The sequence below is a fragment of the Thermobia domestica genome, chromosome 18 (assembly GCF_964235325.1).
Source record: "Thermobia domestica chromosome 18, izTheDome1.hap1.1, whole genome shotgun sequence".
In the NCBI taxonomy this organism is placed as follows: Eukaryota; Metazoa; Arthropoda; class Insecta; order Zygentoma; family Lepismatidae; genus Thermobia; species Thermobia domestica.
This window is the reverse complement of record NC_137471.1, coordinates 1,801,786-1,814,509: the sequence shown is the minus strand read 5'-3', so window position 1 is coordinate 1,814,509 and position 12,724 is coordinate 1,801,786. Positions and strand designations below refer to the sequence as shown.

At 37.8% G+C, this 12,724-nt stretch overlaps 1 protein-coding gene across 4 annotated transcripts in view; it reads left to right on the top strand.

Moving 5' to 3' along the window:
• Positions 1-12,724, top strand: part of LOC145675969 (uncharacterized) — a 617,917-nt gene that overhangs the window by 571,248 nt on the left and 33,945 nt on the right. For 3 of the 4 annotated variants that reach the window (XM_081746793.1, XM_081746792.1, XM_081746795.1), the window contains 4 exons: positions 299-388; positions 4,944-5,102; positions 9,603-9,764; positions 11,599-11,748. In XM_081746793.1, coding sequence (XP_081602919.1) covers positions 299-388; positions 4,944-5,102; positions 9,603-9,764; positions 11,599-11,748 — 561 coding nt within the window. The remainder of the gene's footprint in view (positions 1-298; positions 389-4,943; positions 5,103-9,602; positions 9,765-11,598; positions 11,749-12,724) is intronic. The other variant, XM_081746794.1, reaches the window with a different exon arrangement.

Sequence of the window (12,724 nt, the reverse complement as noted above, 5' to 3'; positions counted from 1 at the left end):
ATATTAATCACAACTAACTTGATATTGATTACAGTGTCTCGATAGATATTTTGAATATGTTTGAGTTATAACTACGAATCTCTCTCTCTCTCTTTTTTTTTTCCGTGGCGCCAGAATGCGCTTGTATCCAATAACATCCAGCGAGAATTGATTACCTTTGTGTATTACTTTCAGTGTTTATAGTGACGAGAATTCACAAGCTTAATCATAATTATTTCACGTTCGCGTTCGCTTGTAGAAATCTTTACTCAGTTTTGTGAATACTAAAGTCCTAATTATTTTTTTTCTTTCTTTTCAGACTCGAGTCCATCAGTACCAGAATACCATCACTAAACTTGGTCAGGAAAATGAAGCTTTAAGAAAGCAACTACGAGCCTTGGAAGCAGCCGTAAGATTTTTATTTCTTTCTTTAAGCATACTTTTTACACAGTGTGACTTGTAAATTTTAAGATTGGCATTATCACAAAATAATGCAGAAGTGAATTACCTTGATTGGTTGCTAATCGTCAATATATGAACCTCCTTGTTGTATAGAAGCAATTTCACGGCTGTACAGTTTCTAGATTCCTTTCGGGAAATCCTCTTGCTCGACAGTCTTGAGTTTCTTCATCACAGCCCTTTGGATGTCCGAAATTGAGTCAAAATGGACATGGAAGACTGATATATCACCAGTTATGATTTTCTTAAACCATTCTGGGTCATTGTTGGCCAGTTGGACCCACTCCTGACATCACTAGTTATGATTTTCTTAAACCATTCTGGGTCATTGTTGGCCAGTTGGACCCACTCCTGACATCACCACTTATGATTTTCTTAAACCATTCTGGGTCATTGTTGGCCAGTTGGACCCACTCCTGACATCACCACTTATGATTTTCTTAAACCATTCTGGGTCATTGTCGGCCAGTTGGACCCACTCCTGACATCACCAATTATGATTTTCTTAAACCATTCTGGGTCATTGTTGGCCAGTTGGACCCACTCCTGACATCACCAGTTATGATTTTCTTAAACCATTCTGGGTCATTGTTGGCCAGTTGGACCCACTCCTGACATCACCAATTATGATTTTCTTAAACCATTCTGGGTCATTGTTGGCCAGTTGGACCCACTCCTGACATCACCAGTTATGATTTTCTTAAACCATTCTGGGTCATTGTTGGCCAGTTGGACCCACTCCTGACATCACCAATTATGATTTTCTTAAACCATTCTGGGTCATTGTTGGCCAGTTGGACCCACTCCTGACATCACCAGTTATGATTTTCTTAAACCATTCTGGGTCATTGTTGGCCAGTTGGACCCACTCCTGACATCACCAATTATGATTTTCTTAAACCATTCTGGGTCATTGTTGGCCAGTTGGACCCACTCCTGACATCACCAATTATGATTTTCTTAAACCATTCTGGGTCATTGTCGGCCAGTTGGACCCACTCCTGACATCACCAGTTATGATTTTCTTAAACCATTCTGGGTCATTGTTGGCCAGTTGGACCCACTCCTGACATCACCAGTTATGATTTTCTTAAACCATTCTGGGTCATTGTTGGCCAGTTGGACCCACTCCTGACATCACCAGTTATGATTTTCTTAAACCATTCTGGGTCATTGTTGGCCAGTTGGACCCACTCCTGACATCACCACTTATGATTTTCTTAAACCATTCTGGGTCATTGTTGGCCAGTTGGACCCACTCCTGACATCACCACTTATGATTTTCTTAAACCATTCTGGGTCATTGTCGGCCAGTTGGACCCACTCCTGACATCACCAGTTATGATTTTCTTAAACCATTCTGGCTCATTGTTGGCCAGTTGGACCCACTCCTGACATCACCAATTATGATTTTCTTAAACCATTCTGGGTCATTGTTGGCCAGTTGGACCCACTCCTGACATAACCAGTTATGATTTTCTTAAACCATTCTGGGTCATTGTTGGCCAGTTGGACCCACTCCTGACATCACCAGTTATGATTTTCTTAAACCATTCTGGGTCATTGTTGGCCAGTTGGACCCACTCCTGACATCACCAATTATGATTTTCTTAAACCATTCTGGGTCATTGTTGGCCAGTTGGACCCACTCCTGACATCACCACTTATGATTTTCTTAAACCATTCTGGGTCATTGTCGGCCAGTTGGACCCACTCCTGACATCACCAGTTATGATTTTCTTAAACCATTCTGGGTCATTGTTGGCCAGTTGGACCCACTCCTGACATCACCAATTATGATTTTCTTAAACCATTCTGGGTCATTGTTGGCCAGTTGGACCCACTCCTGACATCACCAGTTATGATTTTCTTAAACCATTCTGGGTCATTGTTGGCCAGTTGGACCCACTCCTAACAGGACGACACTCAAGTCTTCGTTTTGCTGCTGTCAGACTGTGGGGCACAAATCTGGAACAAATCTTCCTCTTCAGCAGATCTTGTTCCACGATCTTTCAAACAGTATCCTTACCAATCTTCAAATCCTCTGCAATGATCCTCAGGGACTAACAACGGCTTTCAGACAGCTTCTCCCACACGTTTTCAACATTTTCGTCAGTTCGAACGATTAACGGACGGCCCGGTATAAGATCGTCCGTGACCGCTTCCCGACTCCCTCGAAAAGGACGATGCTACACAAAAATGATCGCTCGAGAAAGAGCATCATTGTTGTAAACAGTTTGAATCATGTCCATGGTCTCCGTGGCTGTTTTGCCAAATTTTACACAAGATTTGATGGCTACTCTCTGTTCCACTTTACTATCCATGACGAAGAAAGAAAGGGAACCGGTCAAAACCCCCACAGCCAAAACCCCCACACTCAAGAAATGTCAAAACGCCCACACGATCGGTCATAACCCCCACACAAATGGACAAATCTCCCAAACGCACGAACGGTCAAAACCCCCACAGCCAAAACCCCCACACTCAAGAAATGTCAAAACGCCCACACGATCGGTCATAACCCTCACACAAATGGACAGATCTCCCAAATACACGAACGGTCATAACCCCCACAGCCAAAACCCCCACACTGGTAGTCGGTCATAACCTCCAACGGTCAAAACTCCCACACAAATGGACAAAACAGCCACACATAGCAACGGTCACAATCCCCACATAAATGGACAAAACCCCCACACAAATGGACAAAACTCCCACATGCAGAAATAGTCACAACTGCCACACAAATTGACAAAACCCCCATACTCATGTATTGCCCTTGTACTTTTTAATAACATTTTTATTCCACTTAAACTGATGTTGCAACTATTCTTCTTGGGCGTCATAAAGAGCCACAACAAAGAAGTGAAATGACGATCATTTCAGAGTGTGGGGGATTTGTCCGATTTTGTGGGAGTTTTGTCCATTTATGTGGGGATTATGACCGTTTCTATGTGTGGCTGTTTTGTCCATTTGTGTGGGGGTTATGACCGATTGTGTGGGCGTTTTGACATTTCTTGAGTGTGGGGGTTTTGACCGTTCGTGCGTTTGGGAGATTTGTCCATTTGTGTGGGGGTTATGACCGATCGTGTGGGCGTTTTGACATTTCTTGAGTGTGGGGGTTTTGACCGTTCGTGCGTTTGGGAGATTTGTCCATTTGTGTGTGGGTTATGACCGTTTGTGTGGGTGTTTCGACATTTCTTGAGTGTGGGGGTTTTGGCTGTGGGGGTTTTGACCTAGACCCGAAAGAAAACATAAGTTCACTAAAATCACTGTAACTCAGAAAATTCAGAACAAATTTATGAGTTCTTAACACAATGTACAGCGCACTCGGTACTAAAAGCTACACAGAATAACCACTTGGTGGCTCCAGAAGTTATCTTATAGTGTTTGTTGCCAGTCTTGAAATTTAGTAGGCACACTGTGTATTTTTTAATAGTTTAAATTCGTTTTTTGTATTGTTTCTGAATAGTAATAAAACAGTTGAGGAATTCCGAGTAGTAAGGATGAACTCAGCAAAGATTCCTAAAAATCTCCTACTAATGCACTCTGAGCGATCGAAGTAATAGTAAATTTATTTTTTAACTATATTTTTTAAAGGAAAAGATGATGTGTAGACACGAGAACTCTCTACCATAAATCATCTAGGTATTATTACTCAGAACAACTGAGATTGTAGATAATGGCCATTTATTGAGTTCACTCTTACTACTCCTAACGCCTTAATTGTTCTGTCTTCCAAGAACTATTAAAATTCTTGCTTTTATATTACTTATTTACTTAATTCGTTCTCTTCTATCATCATTGTAGGGGTTTAACATAGAGCTACATTTGGGGATATCTTTGGCTATTTTTTTCCGGCTTCGTTCATCCCTATTCATCTTCTTTTCTGAATTTTTTCTATCATTTCTTCCCACATTTGTTTGAGTCTCGCTTTTCAAATTGAGAACATGTCGGAACTATCGTTAGATATGCTGTTTGTAGTTATTGCTGTGATACTCGTTCCATAAGGGATCGCGGTGGCTCAGTGGTAGAGCGTTCACCTGTAGTGCATGAGGTTCTTGGTTCGATCCCAGTTCGCGCCAAGTGTACTTTGTGGTGGACAAACACTGTGTGCGTAGGTTTTCTCGCGGTTCTCCCGTTTCCTTCCACTTTCTTCATTCTACCATTTCATTCATTTCTCATTATCACCGTCTCCTTTAGCCTAATCGGCATAACCGTGGGGATACTTAAAACTTAAAAGATTTCATTTCTTTCTATAAGACACTCATGTATAGCATAGTTTGGAAATGTAACAAATACTGCCATATATAAAATCAATGTGATAAAAATACTGATGACGCAGGTATTTAACAGCCTTAAAAAGCTTACTTCAAAATTAACCTTCTACTGATAGCAACTGTTTCATTTGCGTATTTTCTAATTTGCAATAATGTAATTTGTCTATATAATTTCTCGTGTAAATATTATTATGTATGCTCCTTATTGATATATAATGTTCATAGGGTGCTGGTGAAGTGCAGGGCGCATTGTTAGACCGACTCCAGAATCTTGAGTCAGAAAATGCAGCTTTGATTCAGGAGAGTGAAGCTCAGCGACGACAATACGAGCACTGTCTGGACGACGTGGCCAATCAGGTTGTGAGAGCACTCCTCACTCAAAAGGTAATTACCTACATTTTGTTTTTTGTTTTTTCTGTATTAAAATATTTCTGTATTTGTGTTTATTAACTGGTAATAGGCTTCTCAGCTGCGGCAAGTGACCTGCCAATAAAGGCAGAATACCGATGATGATGATGATGGTGATTGATGATGATGATGATGATGATGATGATGATGATGATGATGATGATGATGATGATGATGATGATGATGATGATGATGATGATGATGATGATGATGATGATGATGATGATGATGATGATGATGATGATGATGATGATGATGATGATGATGATGATGATGATGATGATGATGATGATGATGATGATGATGATGATGATGATGATGATGATGATGATGATGATGATGATGATGATGATGATGATGATGATGATGATGATGATGATGATGATGATGATGATGATGATGATGATGATGATGATGATGATGATGATGATGATGATGATGATGATGATGATGATGATGATGATGATGATGATGATGATGATGATGATGAAGAAGAAGAAGAAGAAGAACTGGTAATAGTATGTGTGCGTATAATCTTACTGTAAATTCTGATTCCTGAAGATTTCCTCGCGCTGGGAAGATTTTCCGCTCTTTCCTAGAGCCTTGTTCATGGAGAATATGGGTAGGAGAAAAATAAATTTTAAAACACCTGTTTCTCTGAACAACTTAAGGAATTAAACTGATGCACGATTACAAACATTCACTGGACGAACCTTAGGATACGTTCGCTACTTAGTAATTGCCAAACTTTCGATGGAAATTCTAATTTTCTTCAGTGACGTTGTCTTAAAGTATCCACAGCAAATTCATCATATCACACGGCATTTATCATTGTGGTATAGAAATGTAAAAACATAAACGTTTCTTCTTGTAAGAAAAAATATATATACAAATATCTCGATAATAGCAGTAACAAAATTGCAGTCTTGAAAATTTGAGCTTTCACATAGCCACTTTAAAACTTCCCTTGATATTACTCAAAACTTTTCTAAATTGTGCAGATGTACTAAATAGTTGTCACATTGAGACTGTAAACAGTGTTTATATACTAACATACTATTAGGAAACGCAAATATCTTGAGGCTGTGAAAATTCTGCTATACTGTGAAAATTCTTGTATACTGTGAAAATTTTTCTGTACTGTGAAAATTATTCTATACTGTGAAAATTCTTTTCTGCTGTGAAAACTTTTCTGTACTGTGAAAATTCACACTGTAATCTTCAAGATATTTGCGCTTGTAAGTGAAAATCCAATGATGGACACTGATGGGACATGATTATTTGTCCGTTAGAAAGATGTTGCGCTAATTTAGATTACTCACAATTAATATTGTCATTATATGCAGTATTAGTCTAAATACATTACTTATAAGTGTAAATGTTTGGCTAATATCAACATACTGCACTCAGCGTTCTAATTATTGAAGGATAAGGGGAGAAATTCCTCTGTTTGCATATGGGATAATTTTCTCAAGGGAAAGAAAGGTAAAGTGTAAGAGAAGGGAATAAGCGTTTAAATAAAATTCTTGTCCATACGACTCACTATGCACGATTATTTTGTACTCGTTGCAAGTTTTCTAGGATTTCCACTAGAAAACAGTAGCTTGTAACTGTTTCACCAAGACATTGCATTTTGTGACAAAGACATCTTGAGAAGAAGAGATTTGCTATCTACTATATTGTATCACAAACTTAATGTTAAGTTCCAAAAAGTACTTTTGTCAGTTTTGTGTGCTATACATATGAACTGAGAACAGATCCTGTCCGTTGTAAAGAGTTTACTAAAACGTCAAGGGGAAAAGACTGTCCGTGTCCGCAAAATACACATGTGTTTTCGCTGAGTAAAAAAGGTATCTGTATTCTGGAGGTGTCCGTTAAGAGAGCTTTGACTTTTTTTTTTTTTTTTAATAATATACATGTGTTTAGCCGTATTTTATAATATACATGTGTTTTGCCGTATTTTATAATATACAAATGTTTTGCCATATTTTATAATATACATGTGTTTCTGTCGAGTCAAAAAAATGTCCGTATCCTGGAGGTGTCTGTTAAGAGTGTCACTGTATTTTATAATATACGTGTGTGTTATATACTTGTATTTTTGCCGAGTCAGAAAAAGTCCGTATTCTGCATGTGTCCGTTGAGAGAGCTTTCACGGTATTTTATAATACACGTGTATTTTGCCGGATTTTATAGTATACATGCTTTTGCCATATTTTGTAATATACATGTGTTTTTGTCGAGTCAAAAAAAAAAATCATATTCTAGAGGCATCCGTTAAGATAGCTTTTACTGTAGTATACACGTGGATTCCAATCTTTTCTCGATCTAGCGCGCACACACACACACACATACACACAAAGAACTAAATGACCTGATATGCATCATCAAAAAGTATTACTACTTGCAAACTTTCTCTATGGTTCTAACCCCCAATAACCTCCACCCTCCCAACTCTCGGTACGAACATGACTAAAATGTTTTATTGCTATATAAATTATGTCTCTTTATCGTCCTCGATTGAAATTTTCTAATATATATCGGGTGTTTCAAAAATGGCGCCCATGGACTACAGAGTACTATTCTACAAGTCAAAATAAAGCGAAAAATATTTATAGTTATATACTTTCCAAAGTATTCCTTTTAAGTAGCATTTTCTGAAAACCCGGTTTCCATCTTCAGCTTAAAACAGTTCGAAATGAATTTAAAACGGAAAAGAAATATGAATGGGTAAAAAATGTTAAATAGGAATATATATATAAAGCGAAAGTTACTATGCAACTTAATAACTCTTGAACCCGACCGATGGTGCAACTTACGGAAGGGAGAGCTGGGAGATGTATAAAAATGATCGAAAATTACTAATATTAGTGTCGAATTCATAGTTTTTGAGGTCCCTAAGTTGGTTGGTGACAGTTTTTTTGATGTCCTTTATGTCGAAAATGAAAGTATTCTCTCCGTGCGAGAAACGGGCATTCTGCTAGTGTGTAATGAAATTAGCGGCAATTAAAACATACATCATTCCATAAATATGATAGTCATATTAGCCAAGGTGGCTATCTTAATTCGTTTTACAGTACATAGGCTTAAATGTTACCTATCTTAAAACGAAAAATGCCATTCATGCGAAAATGTAGACTTAAAAAGCCAACAAATGAAAAATCTGGCAGTGCTGTGTGTGAAAATACAGTCAACAAGTTCCTTTATATCAGCAGATTTTTTTCTTATTTTCATTTTCTTTTCTAATTTTCATTTTTTCTTTTTTCTTTTTTGAAGAGTAATGTTTCTGGAGTTTTTCTCTTTTGTTTTATATTTCGCTTTCTCTCTCTCTCTCTCCCTAAAACGCCACTCCGGAATTCCATTAAGTGAAAGGGTGTCTGCCAAGAACTAAATTTTGTTATCATGAAGCAGTAAATATAGTTTTTGTGGTCGATTTGCTTTCTTGGAAATTATTTTCCGATTTATTCTCATAATTCGTTTGAAATAATTGTTTCTGCTCCATGTTATTGTTATATTTCTGTGGATCTCAGCACTTTGTCCAATTTCTATTTGTTGGTAGTAGTACGGGCTTCTTGCCAGTGCTGAAACAGTACAAAATAGTGTATGTTCTGTCTTCTCTCTGCACTATATATAGCAACACTACCGAATGTGGTTCCATGAGATAATATTTGAAGATTAAACTGAACCTGGATCTGGGACTTTCTGGAAGTTGAAAAGCTTGAAACAAATTTCTTTCTGTTCAAGGGCATAGAAAATTTGGAAAATTATTTAGTTTTCAACATGCTTGGAAGTTGAGAATTTTGTGTTCTTGAAGCTCCACGAAATTTCCAAGTTCCTTGTAAAGCTCTACAGAAACCTCTTAAAATTGCCTTTTAAATTATCTCGTTTCAAGATTTTGCATTTACTACTTTTTCATTATCATAATCTCAAACATCTTCAAAATTATTTGTTTAAAATTCCTGAATATTGTATTGATTGTTTACATATTCTAAAACTTTGAAATTTGCTAGTACTAGTAAATGCTCGACGAACGTACATTTGTATCTCTCTCTCTCTCTACGTCAATATCTACCGCTTCGAACTTACTATTCCCACGCTTTCGGCCCTCGCTAGCTCTGCCAATATGCTATATATTCATACGAGTATTTTGCTTATCTCGGTGTCAGGAATCACCTCCCACGTTTGTTATATTAATTAAGTTACACCCCATATATATAATATACTCATAATGTATATCTTTCAACACCATTCAAGACTCGTGTTCAGTTATCTTGTTCAATTTTACATCTATTGTGCACGGTAGCGTACGCGTAAACATACATGTTGTATTGTTTTTAAATCAGCATTATATATATCAATAATGAACGTATATCTATACCATCAATGAGAATTATATACTATTATTAGTGAGAATCAGCATTTTGCTTTCTACTACAAGTAAGATGATAATAAAAGTTCATGTATTTACTTTTCTAGGGTCTTCGTGAGGAGATCGCTAACTTGCAGCATCGCATTCATGAACTGGAGCATCAAAACAGGACGCTTACAACATTGCTTCTTCAACAGATCCAAAGTTCCGGCGCAAGTGAAGGAAATGAAGGGTCCTTGACACCTCTAGATCTTCTATTTAATTTTCAGGTAGGGAACTCAGTATTCTGGAAAGGTGATTTCTCTCTTTTCTTCTTTCTTTTGTCTTTCTACCTTACTCGTTTCTTTCTCTACTTTGACCCCTCTCTCTCTTTCTGTCTTAGTCGTTTCTTTCTCTACTTTTCTCTCTCTCTCTCTCTCTCTGTTTTACTCGTTTCTTTCTCTACTTCCCTCCTCTCTCTCTTACTCGTTTCTTTCTCTACTTTGCTCACTTTGCTCCCTCTCTCTCTCTCCTGCTCGTTTCTTTCTCTAGTTCCTCTCTGTTTTACTCGTTTCTTTCTCTACTTTGCTCCCTCTCTCTCCTCTCGTTTCTTTCTCTACTTCACCTCTCTGTGTTCTTTGTTTCTTTCTCTACTTTGCTCTCTCTCTCTCTCTCTCTCTCTCTCTCTCTCTCTCTCTCTCTCTCTCTCTCTCTGTCTGTCTTACTAATTTCTTTCTCTATTTTGCCCCCTCTCTTTCCTTCTCTTGTGTTTCTCTCTGTCTTACTCTTTTCTTTCTGTCTATTTCGCTCCTCTCTTTTTTCTTTCTCACTCTTTCTTAATTTTTCTCTTTCGCTTGCTTTTTCTTGTTTTCTCTTTTTCTTACTCCCTCTTTCACTGGTTCTTTCTTTTGCTCTTTTCTTTGTATTCGTTCTTTCTGTGTATCTTTTTTACATTCTCTCTCTCATACATTCACATACTATCTTTTTTTCTCTTTACCTCTTTTATACTCTCGTATATTTCGATTTATCTTTTTCTCCCTCTTGCTTATTTTCTTTTTTCTATCTTTCTCTTGCTCTTTCTCATTTCCTTTCCTTTCTTTTTCTTTTTCTCCTCTTCTCTTTGTAAGTATTCTTATGATTTACCGACGGTGTATGAGACAGATCTACAGCTTAAGAGTGAAAGATGTGATACACTAATATGAACTAAGAGCTTCGATGTAATATGAGCCGTAGATACTTTCCATTATATACAGGGTGGTAAGAAACTATTTGAACAACCTTCGGGAGCTGATTCCCGACAGCGAAACCAGCCAAAAAGTCCTGTGGAACTTTGGTCAGTGAGGGATAGTTTCGGCGATATAAGGTGCCGAAAGCATGGGAAAATGAACTTCAGAGGGCTGTAATTCAAAAACAACGCAACGTAGAGAATGCGGTTTAGAACATGACACTCGAAGTCATACCTGCTCGATTGAAAAAATGTATGTTTCAAACTTAAGCAAGATGTATGCGAGGGATTCCACAAATTAATTTAGGGATTCCCTATAACCTGGCAAGTAATCCCTATGTTCCATTGGGGAATCTCTCGCAGACATCTTGTGGAGGTTTGAAACACATTTTTCAATCGAGCAGGTATGACTACGAGTGTAATGTTTTAAACCGCACTCTCTACGTTACGTTGTTTTTGAAATACAGCCCTCTGAAGTTCATTTTCCCACGCTTTCGGCACCTTATATCGCCGAAACTATCCCTCACTGACCAAAGTTCCACATGACTTTTTTTTTGCTTGTTTCGCTGTCGGGAATCAGCTCTCGAAGTTTGTTCAAATAGTTCCTTCCATCGTGTATAATAGAGGATGTGTGTGGCTCATGTTAATAAAAAAAAGGTGAAGGTATTCAGAAAAAAAAAAAGGTGCAGGTGTTGCATACCACAAGAAAAAAAGAGCACTTGAGGACAGGTTTACACTCTTTAGTTTCACTGTCATTACCTTATCTGACTATCATAATCTGTTTCTCAGTTATGTAAATTTCGTGAGTTCAACTTTTATGTATTTCTTTCAATACTGAACTGATAGATTTTTTATTATAAGGTTATGATGATTAATGTTGTATGGTTTTCCTGTTTCAGTCATCGAAATGTAGCGACCACAACGCTTCAAACTCCGTGACGCCGAAGAGTGATGTATGCAAAAGAGATAAAAGTCTTGAAGAAAGCTCCGATTCTCCTAATAGTCTATGCAGCAATTATTCTGTTAGTACAAGCAGTAATGGAACTGTGGTACGCATATTCATCCTCTTTTTATCATTATACAAAAATATTTCACAACTTCAGGTGTATAGAATTGTAGTCAAATGACACGCACTAACAGATACATTTGATTAGTTGGTTGAAAACGTCAAAGGGGAGGCTATTTTGTCTGTCACGGGAAGGCTAATGGTTCATATATGTTCATTAAAAAAAAAGTTTCTCCCAAAATTAAACCAATTTTCATAATAAGATTCCTTAAAAGTGTCAGTCGAATATAAAATATAACTTAAGGAACTGAACAGACGCGTGATTTACAAATATTCAAATCTTGGTAATATGCCTGTGATTTGGTAATTGCCGAAATTTTCAGTGGGAGTTCCCACCTTCTTCAGCGGTGTCTTTTTAAAGCATCTACAGCAAACTCATCACATCACATGACATCCGTCGTTATAGTATAGAATTACAGAAGGTTACCCACGGTAAAAATAGTACACTTGAACCACTTACTTGGCTAGTAAATTATCTTCCTACACCACCGATTGTGTTCGATGTGACAGCCACGAACTTGAAAGATCACCATGCACGGTAATTTCTACGGTAGCAAACTTTGCGTAGAATAAGAAGGAAATTTCTCGCTATACCGCTGTGCAAAGTATCCGAAAATTCTGCAAAATACGTAGATGGAGTCGAAGAAATGTCTGTTTAAGAAATCCAAATTCACGGAAGTCCATTGGGAAGGTGTCCGGGAATTTCATGTGGACGGAAACGGAATCACTGGAATTTCCGTCTCTTCTGCCTTTTTTTGCGTAGGATGCCTAGGATGATCGTGCGTGGTGTGGTCTCATGAACACCGTATAGTTGGGGGGACGTGTATGTTGTACAGAGGGTTTATGACGTTTAAGATGCGTTGATATTCGTGTTGGAAAGCACTTCGTCGAATAGCAGTGTTCCCCGACCGCAATATCCCGCCACTGCTAGAAATCCCTTGGAAAACTGTTCCTGGCAT